This window comes from Brachyhypopomus gauderio, chromosome 6 (assembly GCF_052324685.1).
Source record: "Brachyhypopomus gauderio isolate BG-103 chromosome 6, BGAUD_0.2, whole genome shotgun sequence".
NCBI lineage: Eukaryota > Metazoa > Chordata > Actinopteri > Gymnotiformes > Hypopomidae > Brachyhypopomus > Brachyhypopomus gauderio.
In genome coordinates this window covers 15,744,125-15,756,819 of record NC_135216.1, presented here as the reverse complement: position 1 = coordinate 15,756,819, position 12,695 = coordinate 15,744,125, and the positions used below count along the sequence as shown (strand labels likewise).

The window sequence follows — 12,695 nt, the reverse complement described above, 5'->3', positions numbered from 1 at the left end:
ATACACGCACGCGCGCGCGCGCACACACACACACACACACACACACACACACACACACACACACACAGTGGCTGGAGTTCCTGAAACCACCGCGTTACGCACATAACAGTTTTGCAATTAACCTCAATCGACCTTGGCCACTGTGTGTTTAACGTGACAGGTGATTACGGCCTATCGATAGCAACTAAAACTTGCTTATTGGACACTACCAAATACGCCAATTCACATTTTAAAGTCACTAATAATGCGGCTTTCCAAAATCCAATAGTGTAGGATTCAAATGTGACAACAAAGGAAATATCCACATTTGCACGTTTACATTTGTATCGTAGTGTCATGACACAAATGTAATCTCTACAAGATATCTTAATTCTTTAAGGTTTTACTATAATCTCATATGAACGGCTTATATCGAACATTTCACTGTCCGATTAAGGTCAAATTCTAAAGTTAATAGAAATTATTAGCGATTAACTGTTCATACACTACAAGGGTAATGAAACTATTACATGCTCATCTCCAGTTGTCCTAGTTGTGTCCATTCGACGTTTATTTCAGTCTACTGCCATCTTGTGTTCAAGTATAGTACTGTCACCTTAAATATGAGTATGACTTCTATCATTTTTGACTTCTATCATTTTTGATAGTCAGGAGTAAATAGTGCAGACAGGTGGTTTTTCAAATCAGTTGACTTGAATGTGATCGACCAGTTTTCAGAATGTTTCTATCATATTGTTTTAAGTGACAGAGCAATTAAATTTTAGATGAAGTATTTACTGTGTTACCTATCCATATATAACGCTGTTATTACACTTAAACAGCAGTTCTCAAAAGCAGTTCTTGCTCCTGTGAGTTTTTGAGTTTTGGATATTTGTGGTCTCAGGAACATCAGGGTTCAGTCTGCCAACATGAAGGGGATCCACTTTTTTTGCTACTGTTTTCCTGTACTAATAATGACTAATCATAAAACCATGGGATAACATATTTGGATTCTTTTTGTAAAAAATTGCAATTTACAGGTCTATTTGGATTAAGCAAAATAATTGCTGAGCAGTTTTATTAAGGGTTAAGTGAGAACGCTGCCGTCACTTAAGTGTCTGCTGAGCTATGCCACAAAGGTTCATTATTCATCTCCTGTTCCTTATTCCTAAACCAGTTTTACTCTGAAAGGAATATACCACAGTGATTTCTGACATGATAAATGTCATATTAAAATCTGTTTCTTTAGAGTACCTTAATTGTTGTTTTATGATTTTTTTTTTACAATGTTTTAATGTAAAAAATGTTAAAATCTACCTTTGACATACAGTATTTAAGAACCACAATAATTCAAATTTAGAAAAACATTTAAGTACAATATACTGTACATTACTTAAAAAAAAAAAAAAGTATATTTATTTTTTCAATTTGTTACCGGTAGTCACTTGCAGTGTGTATCTTGTTTTGGCCTGTGTGTGATGTGTACGGTGTTTATTAGGTCCAGCCCAGGTGTGTCCCAGAGACAGAGGTGAAGGCACAAAGAAAGTACATCTGTTCCCCTTTGGTGGTTACTTCACTTGGCTTTTGGAGTAAGAAGATACACTTTCTCCAGCAGAGAATCTATTCCCCATTTTCTATGTTTTTCTTCAAAGGCATCTCCAGTTTGCACCAGTTCAATTTCACAAGTTTCACCTGGGAAGGAAAAGTATACGTCTAAGCTCTTCACCAACCACACCAAGTAACCAAATATCTACAGCATATATGTCAATTTCACTTTAATATTTGAATAGCAGGCTTCATGTAAAAAAGAAACACTCACCATATAATTGTTTGATCATTTCTTCAGGTAAAAAAAATGGTGGACCTGCCATGAAGATGTTTGATTAAATAGAAAACCTGAAAAAAATGCTTGATGGTATTCATCCAAGCTTATTAACGAATATAATTTTATTACCTTTGTACAATTCAGGGTCGTACTCTAGTGTGTCCAGCAGATACCGACAATTCTTGTCCATTACAGACGTGATGAGAGTGGCGTACCTTAAAGACAGAATGAAAACTGAGCAGATAGGAGTAAACACACATTTTTGATGGTGCTGAGCAAAGACCTCTGACATTCCTGTAGTAGAATATTGAATGACTTTGTTCAAGTTTGGAATGATGTACTTTTCAGTGTTACCACTACAAAATTCCTTCACTTACTTCTGCCTGTCACATGGGCTTATGGCAACTAGAGAACCCCTGTCCCAAATTCCTCCAAACTGACCCTCTATAGCACTGCCCAAAAAGAAAGAGAATGATAGAGTCACAAATACAGAATTCACATGAAGAATTTCAGACCTGCTTCGTTAGCTAAAACTAGAGTGTATATTGTGTACCTGGAGAAACTGAACACATCACACTGATAGATGGAGATCCTTCTGTCACAACTCTGTGAATAGAGACAGTGCATTAGCTAGGATGGCATGATTGTTTCTGCTTTGTTTGTTTCGGTTTTCTAATGCTGCCTTTTTTCGTAATATCGCCAAGCTAAAACATTTAATTTCGTTAGCTGATACAGAGATGCTCGTCAATGCTTGTCACATCAAGATTGGACTACTGTAATGGTCTTCTAACTGAATGCTTTAAACAGTACCGAGAGAAACTCCAACTTGTACATAATGTTGCAGCTAGAGTCCTAATTACAACTACAGAACTATATTTAAATATGGGCTTCTGCTAGCGGGTCGCCCAATGGAAGATTGGTTCCTCCCAAGGTTTCTTCCTAATCCCGGCCATCTTAGGGAGTTTTTCCTCGCCAATGTCGCCTCTGACTTGCTCATTAGGGATCTGGACCCATACGAATGTAAAGCTGATTTGTGACAACATGTGTTGTAAAATGTGCTATATAAATAAATTTGACTTTGACAATAGTATGACTCATTTTTGAAAATGTCACAATGGACTATTCAGTTCCCCTGTTCAGTCTTCACAGTATCTTCCTAGTAGATGAAGAATAGCTTTTGTTTTTTTCCATGTTATTATGGAAACCTATTTCGTAATATGTTTCTCACAAGTGTTCTGATGTTTTAATGTGGTAATTTGTAGAACATTACGGGGCAATAGATGAAATTCTGACTGTGAATCATCACCTTGAAGACTTTAGCTCCAGGTATAGCTTCCACTGGCTCTTCTGTGTACTGCAGGCTCTGCTCCTCAAAGAACTGCTTTATCCCCTCCTCACAGACCTCCACCCCAACAATGATATGGCCCATGTCAGCCAGCCTGAGAAACAGAGCACCAACATCACTGAGACATCTTTTATGGTATTTGGACACTATTCTGATTACGTTATGAAAAGCTGTCCACCAACCATTTCATGTCTACAGCCTTTCCACACAGAGGGAAAAAGAACCGGACCTGCTGACGGCCACCCACTACTTTGTCCAAGTTAGACTCCAGCATTCTGATAATAGGTCGCCCCAAAGACATCAAAGCTTTAATGTCAGGGAGAAATGTGGCAAATGCTTAAACATGATTAACACCGTTCTCTATTGCATATGCATGTATGCCTTATGTTCACACTTCATTCATGCATTGTTTGTATATGGAACAATAACATACTACAACAGCCACTTGCCTGTGAACATGAGATTGGTGGAAGCCAATCATTCCTTTCTGCCACCTTTCCTCCCATTCTCCTGGTGACATCACCCTGTTAGCTTGTGCAGCCATTTCACTTAACACCAGTAGACTGAAAATTAAAACAAAAATATTTAGCTGTTTTGATCCACGTTTTTGAGGAAGGACTCATCTGAATGGCTACCCAAGACTGCTGTTTCTTTAACAACAGTTGCGATAAGCCAGTTTCCACAATTGTTAGTCGTGAGCCAAGCCGGTTTTACAACATTGTCATATAGCGAGCAAAGTCCACACGAGGGGCAACCAGTCTCACAAGGTAGAGTGACACTGCACAGTTTCAGTCTGCAGATTATTAATAAGTGTTATGTATTCATTTTCTGGAACCTATGCCTACATGTATGCACAATACTACCTTGTAGCAGTGCTGCAGAACACAGTAATAGTCATACCACGCTACTGTTTTGGTAAACTGCCACAAGGAAAAGCTACCAAACATCGCAAAATATGGATTCAATATCACATATCCTGAGAGCCCGTAGCAAAAAATTACATTTATTCATAATAAAATGTTCATAATAAAATGAACAAAAGGTTTAGTCTCACCTTGGTCGCAAAGAGCGGTTGGTGCGGTAGACCACAGGCTACTACGGAGGAACAGGATCATGAACTCACTGAATAAGTGAACCGGCATCTCGCAGCGATAGGCTGTCTGTCACCACGTCACAGTTGGACCCGCCTTCTTTTAAAGAGGAAATCACTGACCACGTGACCATGAGACATTATTACTTGGCGCCAAATGTTGTGAATTGAGAACGAGCAAGCCAAGCATACGTTGGCTGGAGCTCCTCGATATTGTAGAACCTAACAGGCTGTTTTAAAATAAAATCAGACTACAGTATCACTAGAACAATATAAGTAGCATGGCATTTTACAAGAATTGGTCGGATCGTTATTAGCAACTACAACCCCTGGCAAAAAGTATGGAATCACCAGTCTGGAATGAACACTCATTCAGACATTTTATTCTGTAGAATAATCTCAGATCAAAAACATGATGCAATAATAAGTTCAATCCAAAGTGCAACTTGTTGGCTTTCAGAAACACAAATAAAAAAACATTGTGGAAACAAAGTAAATGTTACTTTTATTGAGCAAGCACAGGGAAAAATATAGAATCACTCAATTCAAAATTTAAACATTTAAAAAATCTACCTTTGACATATTTAAGAACCACAATAATTCAAATTTAGAAAAACATTTAAGTACAATATACTGTACATTACTTAAAAAAAAAAAAAAAAGTATATTTATTTTTTCAATTTGTTACCGGTAGTCACTTGCAGTGTGTATCTTGTTTTGGCCTCTGTGTGATGTGTACGGTGTTTATTAGGTCCAGCCCAGGTGTGTCCCAGGGACAGAGGTGAAGGCACAAAGAAAGTACATCTGTTCCCCTTTGGTGGTTACTTCACTTGGCTTTTGGAGTAAGAAGATACACTTTCTCCAGCAGAGAATCTATTCCCCATTTTCTATGTTTTTCTTCAAAGGCATCTCCAGTTTGCACCAGTTCAATTTCACAAGTTTCACCTGGGAAGGAAAAGTATACGTCTAAGCTCTTCACCAACCACACCAAGTAACCAAATATCTACAGCATATATGTCAATTTCACTTTAATATTTGAATAGCAGGCTTCATGTAAAAAAGAAACAGTCACCATATAGTTGTTTGATCATTTCTTCAGGTAACAAAAAAGGTGGACCTGCCATGAAAGATGTTTGATTAAATAGAAAACCTGAAAACAAATGCTTGATGGTATTTATCCAAGCTAATTTACAAACATAATTTTATTACCATTGTACAATTCAGGGTCGTATTCTAGTGTGTCCAGCAGATACCGACAATTCTTCTCCATTAAAGACGTGATGAGAGTGGCATACCTTAAAGACAGAATGAGAGCTGAGCAGATAGGAGTGTAAACACAATTTTGATAGTGACATTACTGTAGTACAGGGGTGCTCATTACGTCGATCGCGATCGACCGGTCGATCGCGAAAGAAGTGTCGGTCGATCGTGAAGGAACGTGCATAGATCTCGTCACATAAAATAGTAGTAGATGAATCGCACATCTGCAGTGACGGTTGTATTTGGATTGACATTCACGGTAGCCAATCTGCAATCCACTCAACAAATTACGTTCGCCAACGTATTTTCACATTTTTTTATTTTCAAATTTTCTATTGTTTCACTGGCAGGGTCATTGAATAAGATTGAATTCATTTCCTCAGTTTTCATTTCTTGGGAAGAGCGGTTTGGGTTTCTATCTATGGAGCATTCAGCTCCCCATCAGTCATGAGAATATTGCAATCCCCAGCTGATACATGGCGACCACACAGCATGATGCAAACATCGCCCTACTTTACCACAGACTGCTGTGTCCAAGCAGGAAGGTAATGTTTAATTTGCATGAGAGCTGTGTGGTGCTAAGAAACCACTACTTTTTAAAAAGCTCCCTGCTTTGAACACCGTTCATATATGAAATCTTCAGAAATTCCATAACTCAAACTGATTCAATTGTCTTCATAGTAGCTTCCAAGTAGATGAACAATAATGTTTTGAAAGTGTTGATTTCGAGAACAAATGGTACAACAGATGAAATTCTGACTGAATCAGCAAACTGCACCTTGAAGACTTTAGCTCCAGGTATAGCTTCCACTGGCTCTTCTGTGTACTGCAGGCTCTGCTCCTCAAAGAACTGCTTTATCCCCTCCTCACAGACCTCCACCCCAACAATGATATGGCCCATGTCAGCCAGCCTGAGAAACAGAGCACCAACATCACTGAGACATCTTTTATGGTATTTGGAAACTATTCTGATTACGTTATGAAAAGCTGTCCACCAACCATTTCATGTCTACAGCCTTTCCACACAGAGGGAAAAAGAACCGGACCTGCTGACGGCCACCCACTACTTTGTCCAAGTTAGACTCCAGCATTCTGATAATAGGTCGCCCCAAAGACATCAAAGCTTTAATGTCAGGGAGAAATGTGGCAAATGCTTAAACATGATTAACACCATTCTCTATTGCATATGCATGTATGCCTTATGTTCACACTTCATTCATGCATTGTTTATATATGGAATAATAACATACTACAACAGCCACTTGCCTGTGAACATGAGATTGGTGGAAGCCAATCATTCCTTTTTGCCACCATTCCTCCCATTGTCCTATTGACATCACCCTGTTAGCTTGTGCAGCCATCTCACTGGCCTCGGTCACTTTCTGCTGGGTACCTTCAGTCCTCTACTTAAAACCAGTAGGCTGAAAATGAAAACAAAAATATTTAGCTTTTATGATCCACATTTTGAGTAAAGATTACGGATATACCTCCCCAAGCCTGTTATTTCTTTAACAACAGTTGTGAAAAACCAGTTCACCAGCTCACATGACATTATATGACATTGTAATATAGCAAGCAAAGTCCACACGAGGGGCATCCAGTCTCAAAAAGTAGTGTGACACTGCACAGTTTCAGTCTGCAGATTATTAATAAGTGTAATGTATTCATTTTCTGCAACCTATGCCTACATGTATGCACAATACAGGCACATTTAAATAAATTTGAATATAATCAAAAATTTGTTAATTTATTTCAGTAATTCAATAAAAATGTGAAACACATATTATATAGATTCATGACAAACAGAGTGATCTATTTTAAGTGTTTATTTCTGTTAAATGTTCATGATTATGGCTTACAGCCAATGAAAACCTCATTCTTTCTGAGATAAAGATTTTCTCTGAGATAATGACTTTTGGGTTTTCATTGGCTGTAAGCCATAATAAATCAGTCTGTTATGATCTAGAAAATATATGCGTTTCAATTTTGTATTGAATTACTGAAATAAATTAACCTTTTGATATTTCATTTTATTGAGATGCACCTGTATTACTGTAGCAGTGCTGCAGAACACAGTAATAGTCATACCACGCTATTGTTTTTTGGTAAACTGCCACAAGGAAAAGCTACAAAATGTCGCAAAATATTTATATTATATCACATATTCTGAGAGCCCGTAGCAAAAAGTTACATTTGTTCATAATAAAATGAACAAAAGGTTTAGTCTCACCTTGGTCGCAAAGAGCGGTTGGTGCGGTAGACCACAGGCTACTATGAAAATGACAAGAATCATGGACTGACCAGAGGAACTGACTGAATAAATGAACCGGAATCTCGCAGCGATAGGCAGCCTGTCATTACGTCATCGTTGGCCCCGCCCTCTTCTAAAGAGGAAATCACTGACCACGTGACCATGAGACGTTATTACTTGGCGCTAAATGTTATGAATTGCGAACGAGCAAGCCAAGCACACGTTGGCTGAAGCTCCTCGATATTGTAGAACCTAACAGGCTGTTTTAAAATAAAATCAGACTACAGTATCACTAAGTAGCATGGCATTTTACAAAAATAATTAAAAAAAAGTTTGAAAGGCGTCTGTTTTGGGTACAACAACCATCTAGTTCTGTTGGTAGTCAATCCGGTAAAATGGCCTGATTGGCTGTTGCCAGGATACCTACCCCAGACACTAAACAAAATAGCGACCATATTTTGTACTGTGGTCTACTTTTGAGAAGATGTCTAAACTACAGAATGAAACGGTGAGAATCGTTTATCAGTAATCAGTATCACTGATTAGGTGTAGCAGCAACTCAAAAATATATTTGAATATACTTCACTGCACTTTGAATATGTCCCTGCCTGTATTTTGAGTTGATAGGTAAGTGCACCTCCCACTGGAAGATGGCGCTGGAACGACGAGACACAAGAGCTGGAACCCACCTGGTACACTGACTAGAAACCTGTCACACTGATATTGTAAAACTACAATAGTCAAACTATGATATTTGGCAAAATCGTTACTTTTAGATGACACTGTTTGTTGTTCATAGTTACAGTACATCTGTGGAAACTAAAGAGAAGAGAAAAAATGAAAAATCATCTACATATCAAGACCATTTCCGGAACCATTTAGAAAAGTAAGTCACATCTTCTATTAAAAAAATGTATTGGAAACAGTAGAGTTGCTGAACTGAAGTATCATGTTAATCAGGTCATATGGGGTGCAGATATATTGAACATTTTTGCTGTATCTTAAAAAACAGCACATGGAAATAGTAACGGTTTTCTGAAACACTTGTCTGAACTCTAAATGAGAGAACTACTAATATACAGTGGGAGGACGCTCAGCTTTGACCATTTTCCTCAGAAATGCCAGACACCTGGTAGCTTTAACAGATTTGTATCATTTCCATCTGTATTGGAAATTATCGTAGACTTGCACGGGTAACTATTTCACTGCGTTTTTAAAGGATCTCACGACGCAAAATATCATCCAGAGGAGGGCGCTCTGCTATGAAGAACACTGCGGGATTTGCTATGCAGAATGCCCTCAAAGCTACCCTAAAACGCTCACAGAGGGACTCCGTTACCATTGACCATATTAAACGTAATTTTCAGCATTTCAAGTGATTGAGAATCATAGTGGTCCTTCTAAAAACAACACTGGTTTGCACCCAGTACCAAAACACTCTGGCATGCATCCATTACAGTAGTAAATGTGTTCATAATCTTTATGTTCCAGACGTGGCAGTCACTTTAGTACAGGAGAAGGAATGCCTGCCCATTCCACCATGCTTTCTGGATGTGATCCAGTAAGCATCTTTCTTTCTACTTTTTGATAACTAGCTACAGCAAAACATGTGGTGCTAATCACACTGCTCTGACTGCAGGAGCAGGGAGATGGATGAGTTTCTGGCCAGTCTCTTGCTTTACCTGTCCTGCCACTTGGAGAGGAAGTCTCTAGAGGAACGGCCCAAAACCCTTATGATGTGAGTCTATAGTTAGGTATTAATATGTGCACAGACATTAAGGTCCAGCTCTGAATATGAATAAGAAAAAACATCTAGAAATATTTTACTTTTTTAACTTTCAAAGATACTGTAACCTAATCATAATAATCAGTTGCATATCGTTTTCAGTTTGAACACAATGTACTGTAAGAATAATTTTTAAATGGGTACTGTTAACATTTTATGAGTAAACAGATTTACTGATACCATCTGTGCTGAGCGAAGACTTCAAATAGTGCTGTCTACATTATAGTGACACCTCATTATAATAAAGTCCAAGTCATAGCAGTGCTATTGCAAACCCCTTTGCACTGGTTAACCTCAGCTGCAACTCTAGATCAGTTAACAGTGTGGCCGTCTCTCTCTGTTGTCTCAGGGAGCAGAGTGTAACAGAGAGACAGGTGGTGGCAGAGACGAATGCTAAAGTGGAGCTGGCCAAGAAGCACCTTGGCTTGTGTTACTCTGCACTAGTGCTGGGGTTAGGCTTTTCCCAGCAGCACCACATGGCTGGGGGCAGGTCAGTGCCAGCCTAGCACAGCCCGTATAATGACACCAGCAGACTGGGTTACACTTTTGCCACAGTTCCTGCTGCATGTTTATCATACTAACTGTAATATAACAGGAAAAATATATAGTATGAAGAATGTGCTGTCTATGGCATAGTGAACTGTAAAAAACAAATATTTTTCAATAAAAACCTAATCGGATATAGCTGATTTAACCTACTTTGCTTATGTTTTATGGTCAGTTATAGGTATGATTGTGTAATGCATTATATTTTATGTATACAGGAGCAGGGTGTCATCTACTTACAGGGACAGGCATCTGTATGAGGTTGGTGAAAAGCTATATATGACGGCCCAAAGTCTTGTTACTTTGACACAATATTAAACCAGACTCACTTTTCCTGTCCTTAAAAACTTATTTTATTAATAAACTGCAAAGCATGCTTCTAAATATTTTTTTACAACTATTATTGTTCCAGTAAATATCTTTTGAAAGTCTTTAACCCTACTAAACCTTACTAAATGTCTGTCTGTTTTGCATTTGTGCGTCAGTGTCTGTATAGCTTCTTCTGCTATGTGGCATGGGTTACCTTTGGTAGACAGGACTTGAAGGGAATCCAAGCTGAGATTGGTTACCTGTTCCGTTCTGACGCATTTAACCCTGCCCTGAGAGCTCAAGGGGCGGAGCCTGAAGGGGAAGAGGAGGAGCCAGTGACCACTCAGAAAGAGGGCCAGTCTGAGTGCAGACAAGCTGTCACACACAATAGGTCTGAACCAGACGAACTGCCAAATCATGCTCAATAAATGTGCTAAACTTGAGTACAGAAAATGTGAATAGTGTAAACAAATATTTTCCATCTCTTAAATTATTGTAGCTAAAATGACTAATGTCCCAAAAAAACATTTTTATGATTGTAAAATTTGTTTTTAACGCCATGAAATTGCATTTCCCATACAAGTGCCCCTTTCCCCAAAAGACTTTAAAGTAATATCCTGTATGGTATTAGCTAGCTGTTTTACAGTTTATGGGTTCCTCTCCTGTCTATGACCTTCACTTATTGTCTCCTGGCCTTTGACCCAGGAAGTCTCAGCGATGGCCAGCCTTGAGCGGTATTGTGACCCGGCGCTCACCCGTTATGGTGTCTTTTCTGCCTTCCCCACAAGAAAAAGCCCCTCATCTGTTTCAGACCTCCTTCTCCCATAAACAGCAGCCAGTTGAACTCGTAGACAGTGAGATTCTGATGGAGGATCTCCGGCAACAGCTAGCTTCTTTCAAGTGAGTCCGTAATGTTACCAAAAAAAGGAATTTGGTATTTGAACCTATTATTTCACTGTACCTGTTTTCTTATCAATGTAGCCTCTTGTTTCCTCTCACTCTCTCTCACCATCTTTCTCTTTTAAACCCTTTCTTTGTACGGTCTGGAACCTTAGCTTTGGCATACTGGGAAAACCCCTAAGTGAGTTCAGCTACACCACCCTGATCCTTCACGGAGCCAAGAATGAGGGGGAGGAGGGAGACGATGAAGATAGCGGTGGTGATGACTCCGAAGGTGAAAGCGAGGGTCATGAGACACAAGTCAGGGGCAGCAGGCCCTCGTTCACCTGCAAGAGATCCACAATAGCAGGCAAGAATAGCAGCCTTAGCCGGGCTAACACGGTAGCATCCAGAGTCACCACTGAAGCATTGTCCTCAGACACGGAATGAACATCACCTCTGTGTGTCCACGCTCACTATCGCTCGGCTATTAAATGTTTGGCCTTAACATTTTGGAATTGCTTTATTTTTTATTACTCATATTCATGGAGAAGTGCTACCTCTGAGTTTTGCTATTATACAGAGTTATTTAAAGAATATTCAAACAGATATATGTAGTTTATGAAATAAAACATCACTTCCAACACATCAGTATAAATTGTGTGTATATTATACAGTATATTTGATAATTTAAATTACTTGAATACAATATATAAACACCTTAGTTTTCTAACATAAATTCTTTTAGCTCATTATCAATATGTCGTCCATGTGGTGTGCTTTATTTTTGCACCAGTATATGTGCTGGTAGCCTTCCAGAGTTTGAGGATGCTGCAAGAAGTTTTACTGTCATCTTAATTAGTTGGGTAATCCGGGTCTGTATAAACGCCCTGAGGACAGTGTGTATGCATATCCGCTTGTTTGTTTTAAAGGGGGCGGGGTGGTTTTGTGGCTTCTGAGTGCAGTGAGTCAAACCTTCAAAGTTGCTTCAGAGGAAACAGTAATGCAGAGTTAATTGCAATTATCCACCAACAATATCTTAAGGTTTTTTTTTTAATATGAATTGTAAGTTTCATTTCGTTCAATGCGGGACCCATGCTCTCTCGGGAGATTGTGAAAATGACAGACAATGAATAAGATGATTAAATTATGCATCTAGAGAATCAGTGGTACTAATTTGTGTACTGCAGACTGTCGCCTCATTTTATTGCGTTTGTCCATTAGGGGGAGACAACACATACCATACGGTTGTGCTCACCGGGCAATAATGAAATATTTATAAAGGGTAAGTTATTTGCAAAATAAATGACGAAATGCTAAATAAACGTATAAGATATCAACAAAGTAAAGTCATAAGAAGTATGTGGCTACACGTCTTATTCTATAGGAACTATAACACTAAACCTTAAGGAAAGAGACTGCCCA

General features: G+C 38.8%; 3 protein-coding genes across 5 annotated transcripts; 1 reads left to right on the top strand and 2 right to left on the bottom strand.

Annotated features, from left to right (window-relative positions):
- Nucleotides 1–600: 600 nt before the first annotated feature.
- On the bottom strand, nucleotides 601–4,235 carry tpmt.1 (thiopurine S-methyltransferase, tandem duplicate 1). Of its 2 annotated transcripts, none has more exons than XM_077007800.1 (9): nucleotides 4,204–4,235; nucleotides 3,599–3,712; nucleotides 3,332–3,455; nucleotides 3,111–3,243; nucleotides 2,358–2,410; nucleotides 2,182–2,256; nucleotides 1,934–2,019; nucleotides 1,799–1,843; nucleotides 601–1,671 (listed from the first exon to the last, which is right to left on the bottom strand). In XM_077007800.1, exons 2-9 carry the CDS (start codon nucleotides 3,606–3,608, stop codon nucleotides 1,553–1,555), a joined length of 645 nt encoding a protein of 214 aa, XP_076863915.1. In that variant the 5' UTR covers nucleotides 3,609–3,712; nucleotides 4,204–4,235; the 3' UTR covers nucleotides 601–1,552. The 2 variants fall into 2 exon arrangements, with proteins under 2 accessions (XP_076863915.1, XP_076863916.1); XM_077007801.1 differs by having other exon boundaries at nucleotides 609–1,671; nucleotides 3,332–3,424; nucleotides 4,204–4,223.
- An 855-nt stretch (nucleotides 4,236–5,090) lies between these two features.
- Nucleotides 5,091–8,000, bottom strand: LOC143517020 (putative thiopurine S-methyltransferase). The gene is made up of 7 exons (XM_077009085.1): nucleotides 7,730–8,000; nucleotides 6,766–6,920; nucleotides 6,499–6,591; nucleotides 6,278–6,410; nucleotides 5,449–5,534; nucleotides 5,312–5,356; nucleotides 5,091–5,184 (listed from the first exon to the last, which is right to left on the bottom strand). Exons 2-5 carry the CDS (start codon nucleotides 6,858–6,860, stop codon nucleotides 5,460–5,462), a joined length of 396 nt encoding a protein of 131 aa, XP_076865200.1. The 5' UTR covers nucleotides 6,861–6,920; nucleotides 7,730–8,000; the 3' UTR covers nucleotides 5,091–5,184; nucleotides 5,312–5,356; nucleotides 5,449–5,459.
- ppp1r36 (protein phosphatase 1 regulatory subunit 36) lies at nucleotides 7,940–12,382 on the top strand. Of its 2 annotated transcripts, XM_077009083.1 has the most exons (11): nucleotides 7,941–8,258; nucleotides 8,378–8,442; nucleotides 8,550–8,636; nucleotides 8,970–9,106; nucleotides 9,242–9,311; nucleotides 9,390–9,488; nucleotides 9,886–10,026; nucleotides 10,301–10,343; nucleotides 10,568–10,782; nucleotides 11,097–11,291; nucleotides 11,447–12,373. In XM_077009083.1, exons 1-11 carry the CDS (start codon nucleotides 8,235–8,237, stop codon nucleotides 11,718–11,720), a joined length of 1,350 nt encoding a protein of 449 aa, XP_076865198.1. In that variant the 5' UTR covers nucleotides 7,941–8,234; the 3' UTR covers nucleotides 11,721–12,373. The 2 variants fall into 2 exon arrangements, with proteins under 2 accessions (XP_076865199.1, XP_076865198.1); XM_077009084.1 differs by lacking the exon at nucleotides 9,886–10,026 and having other exon boundaries at nucleotides 7,940–8,258; nucleotides 11,447–12,382.
- The last annotated feature ends 313 nt before the right edge of the window (nucleotides 12,383–12,695 follow it).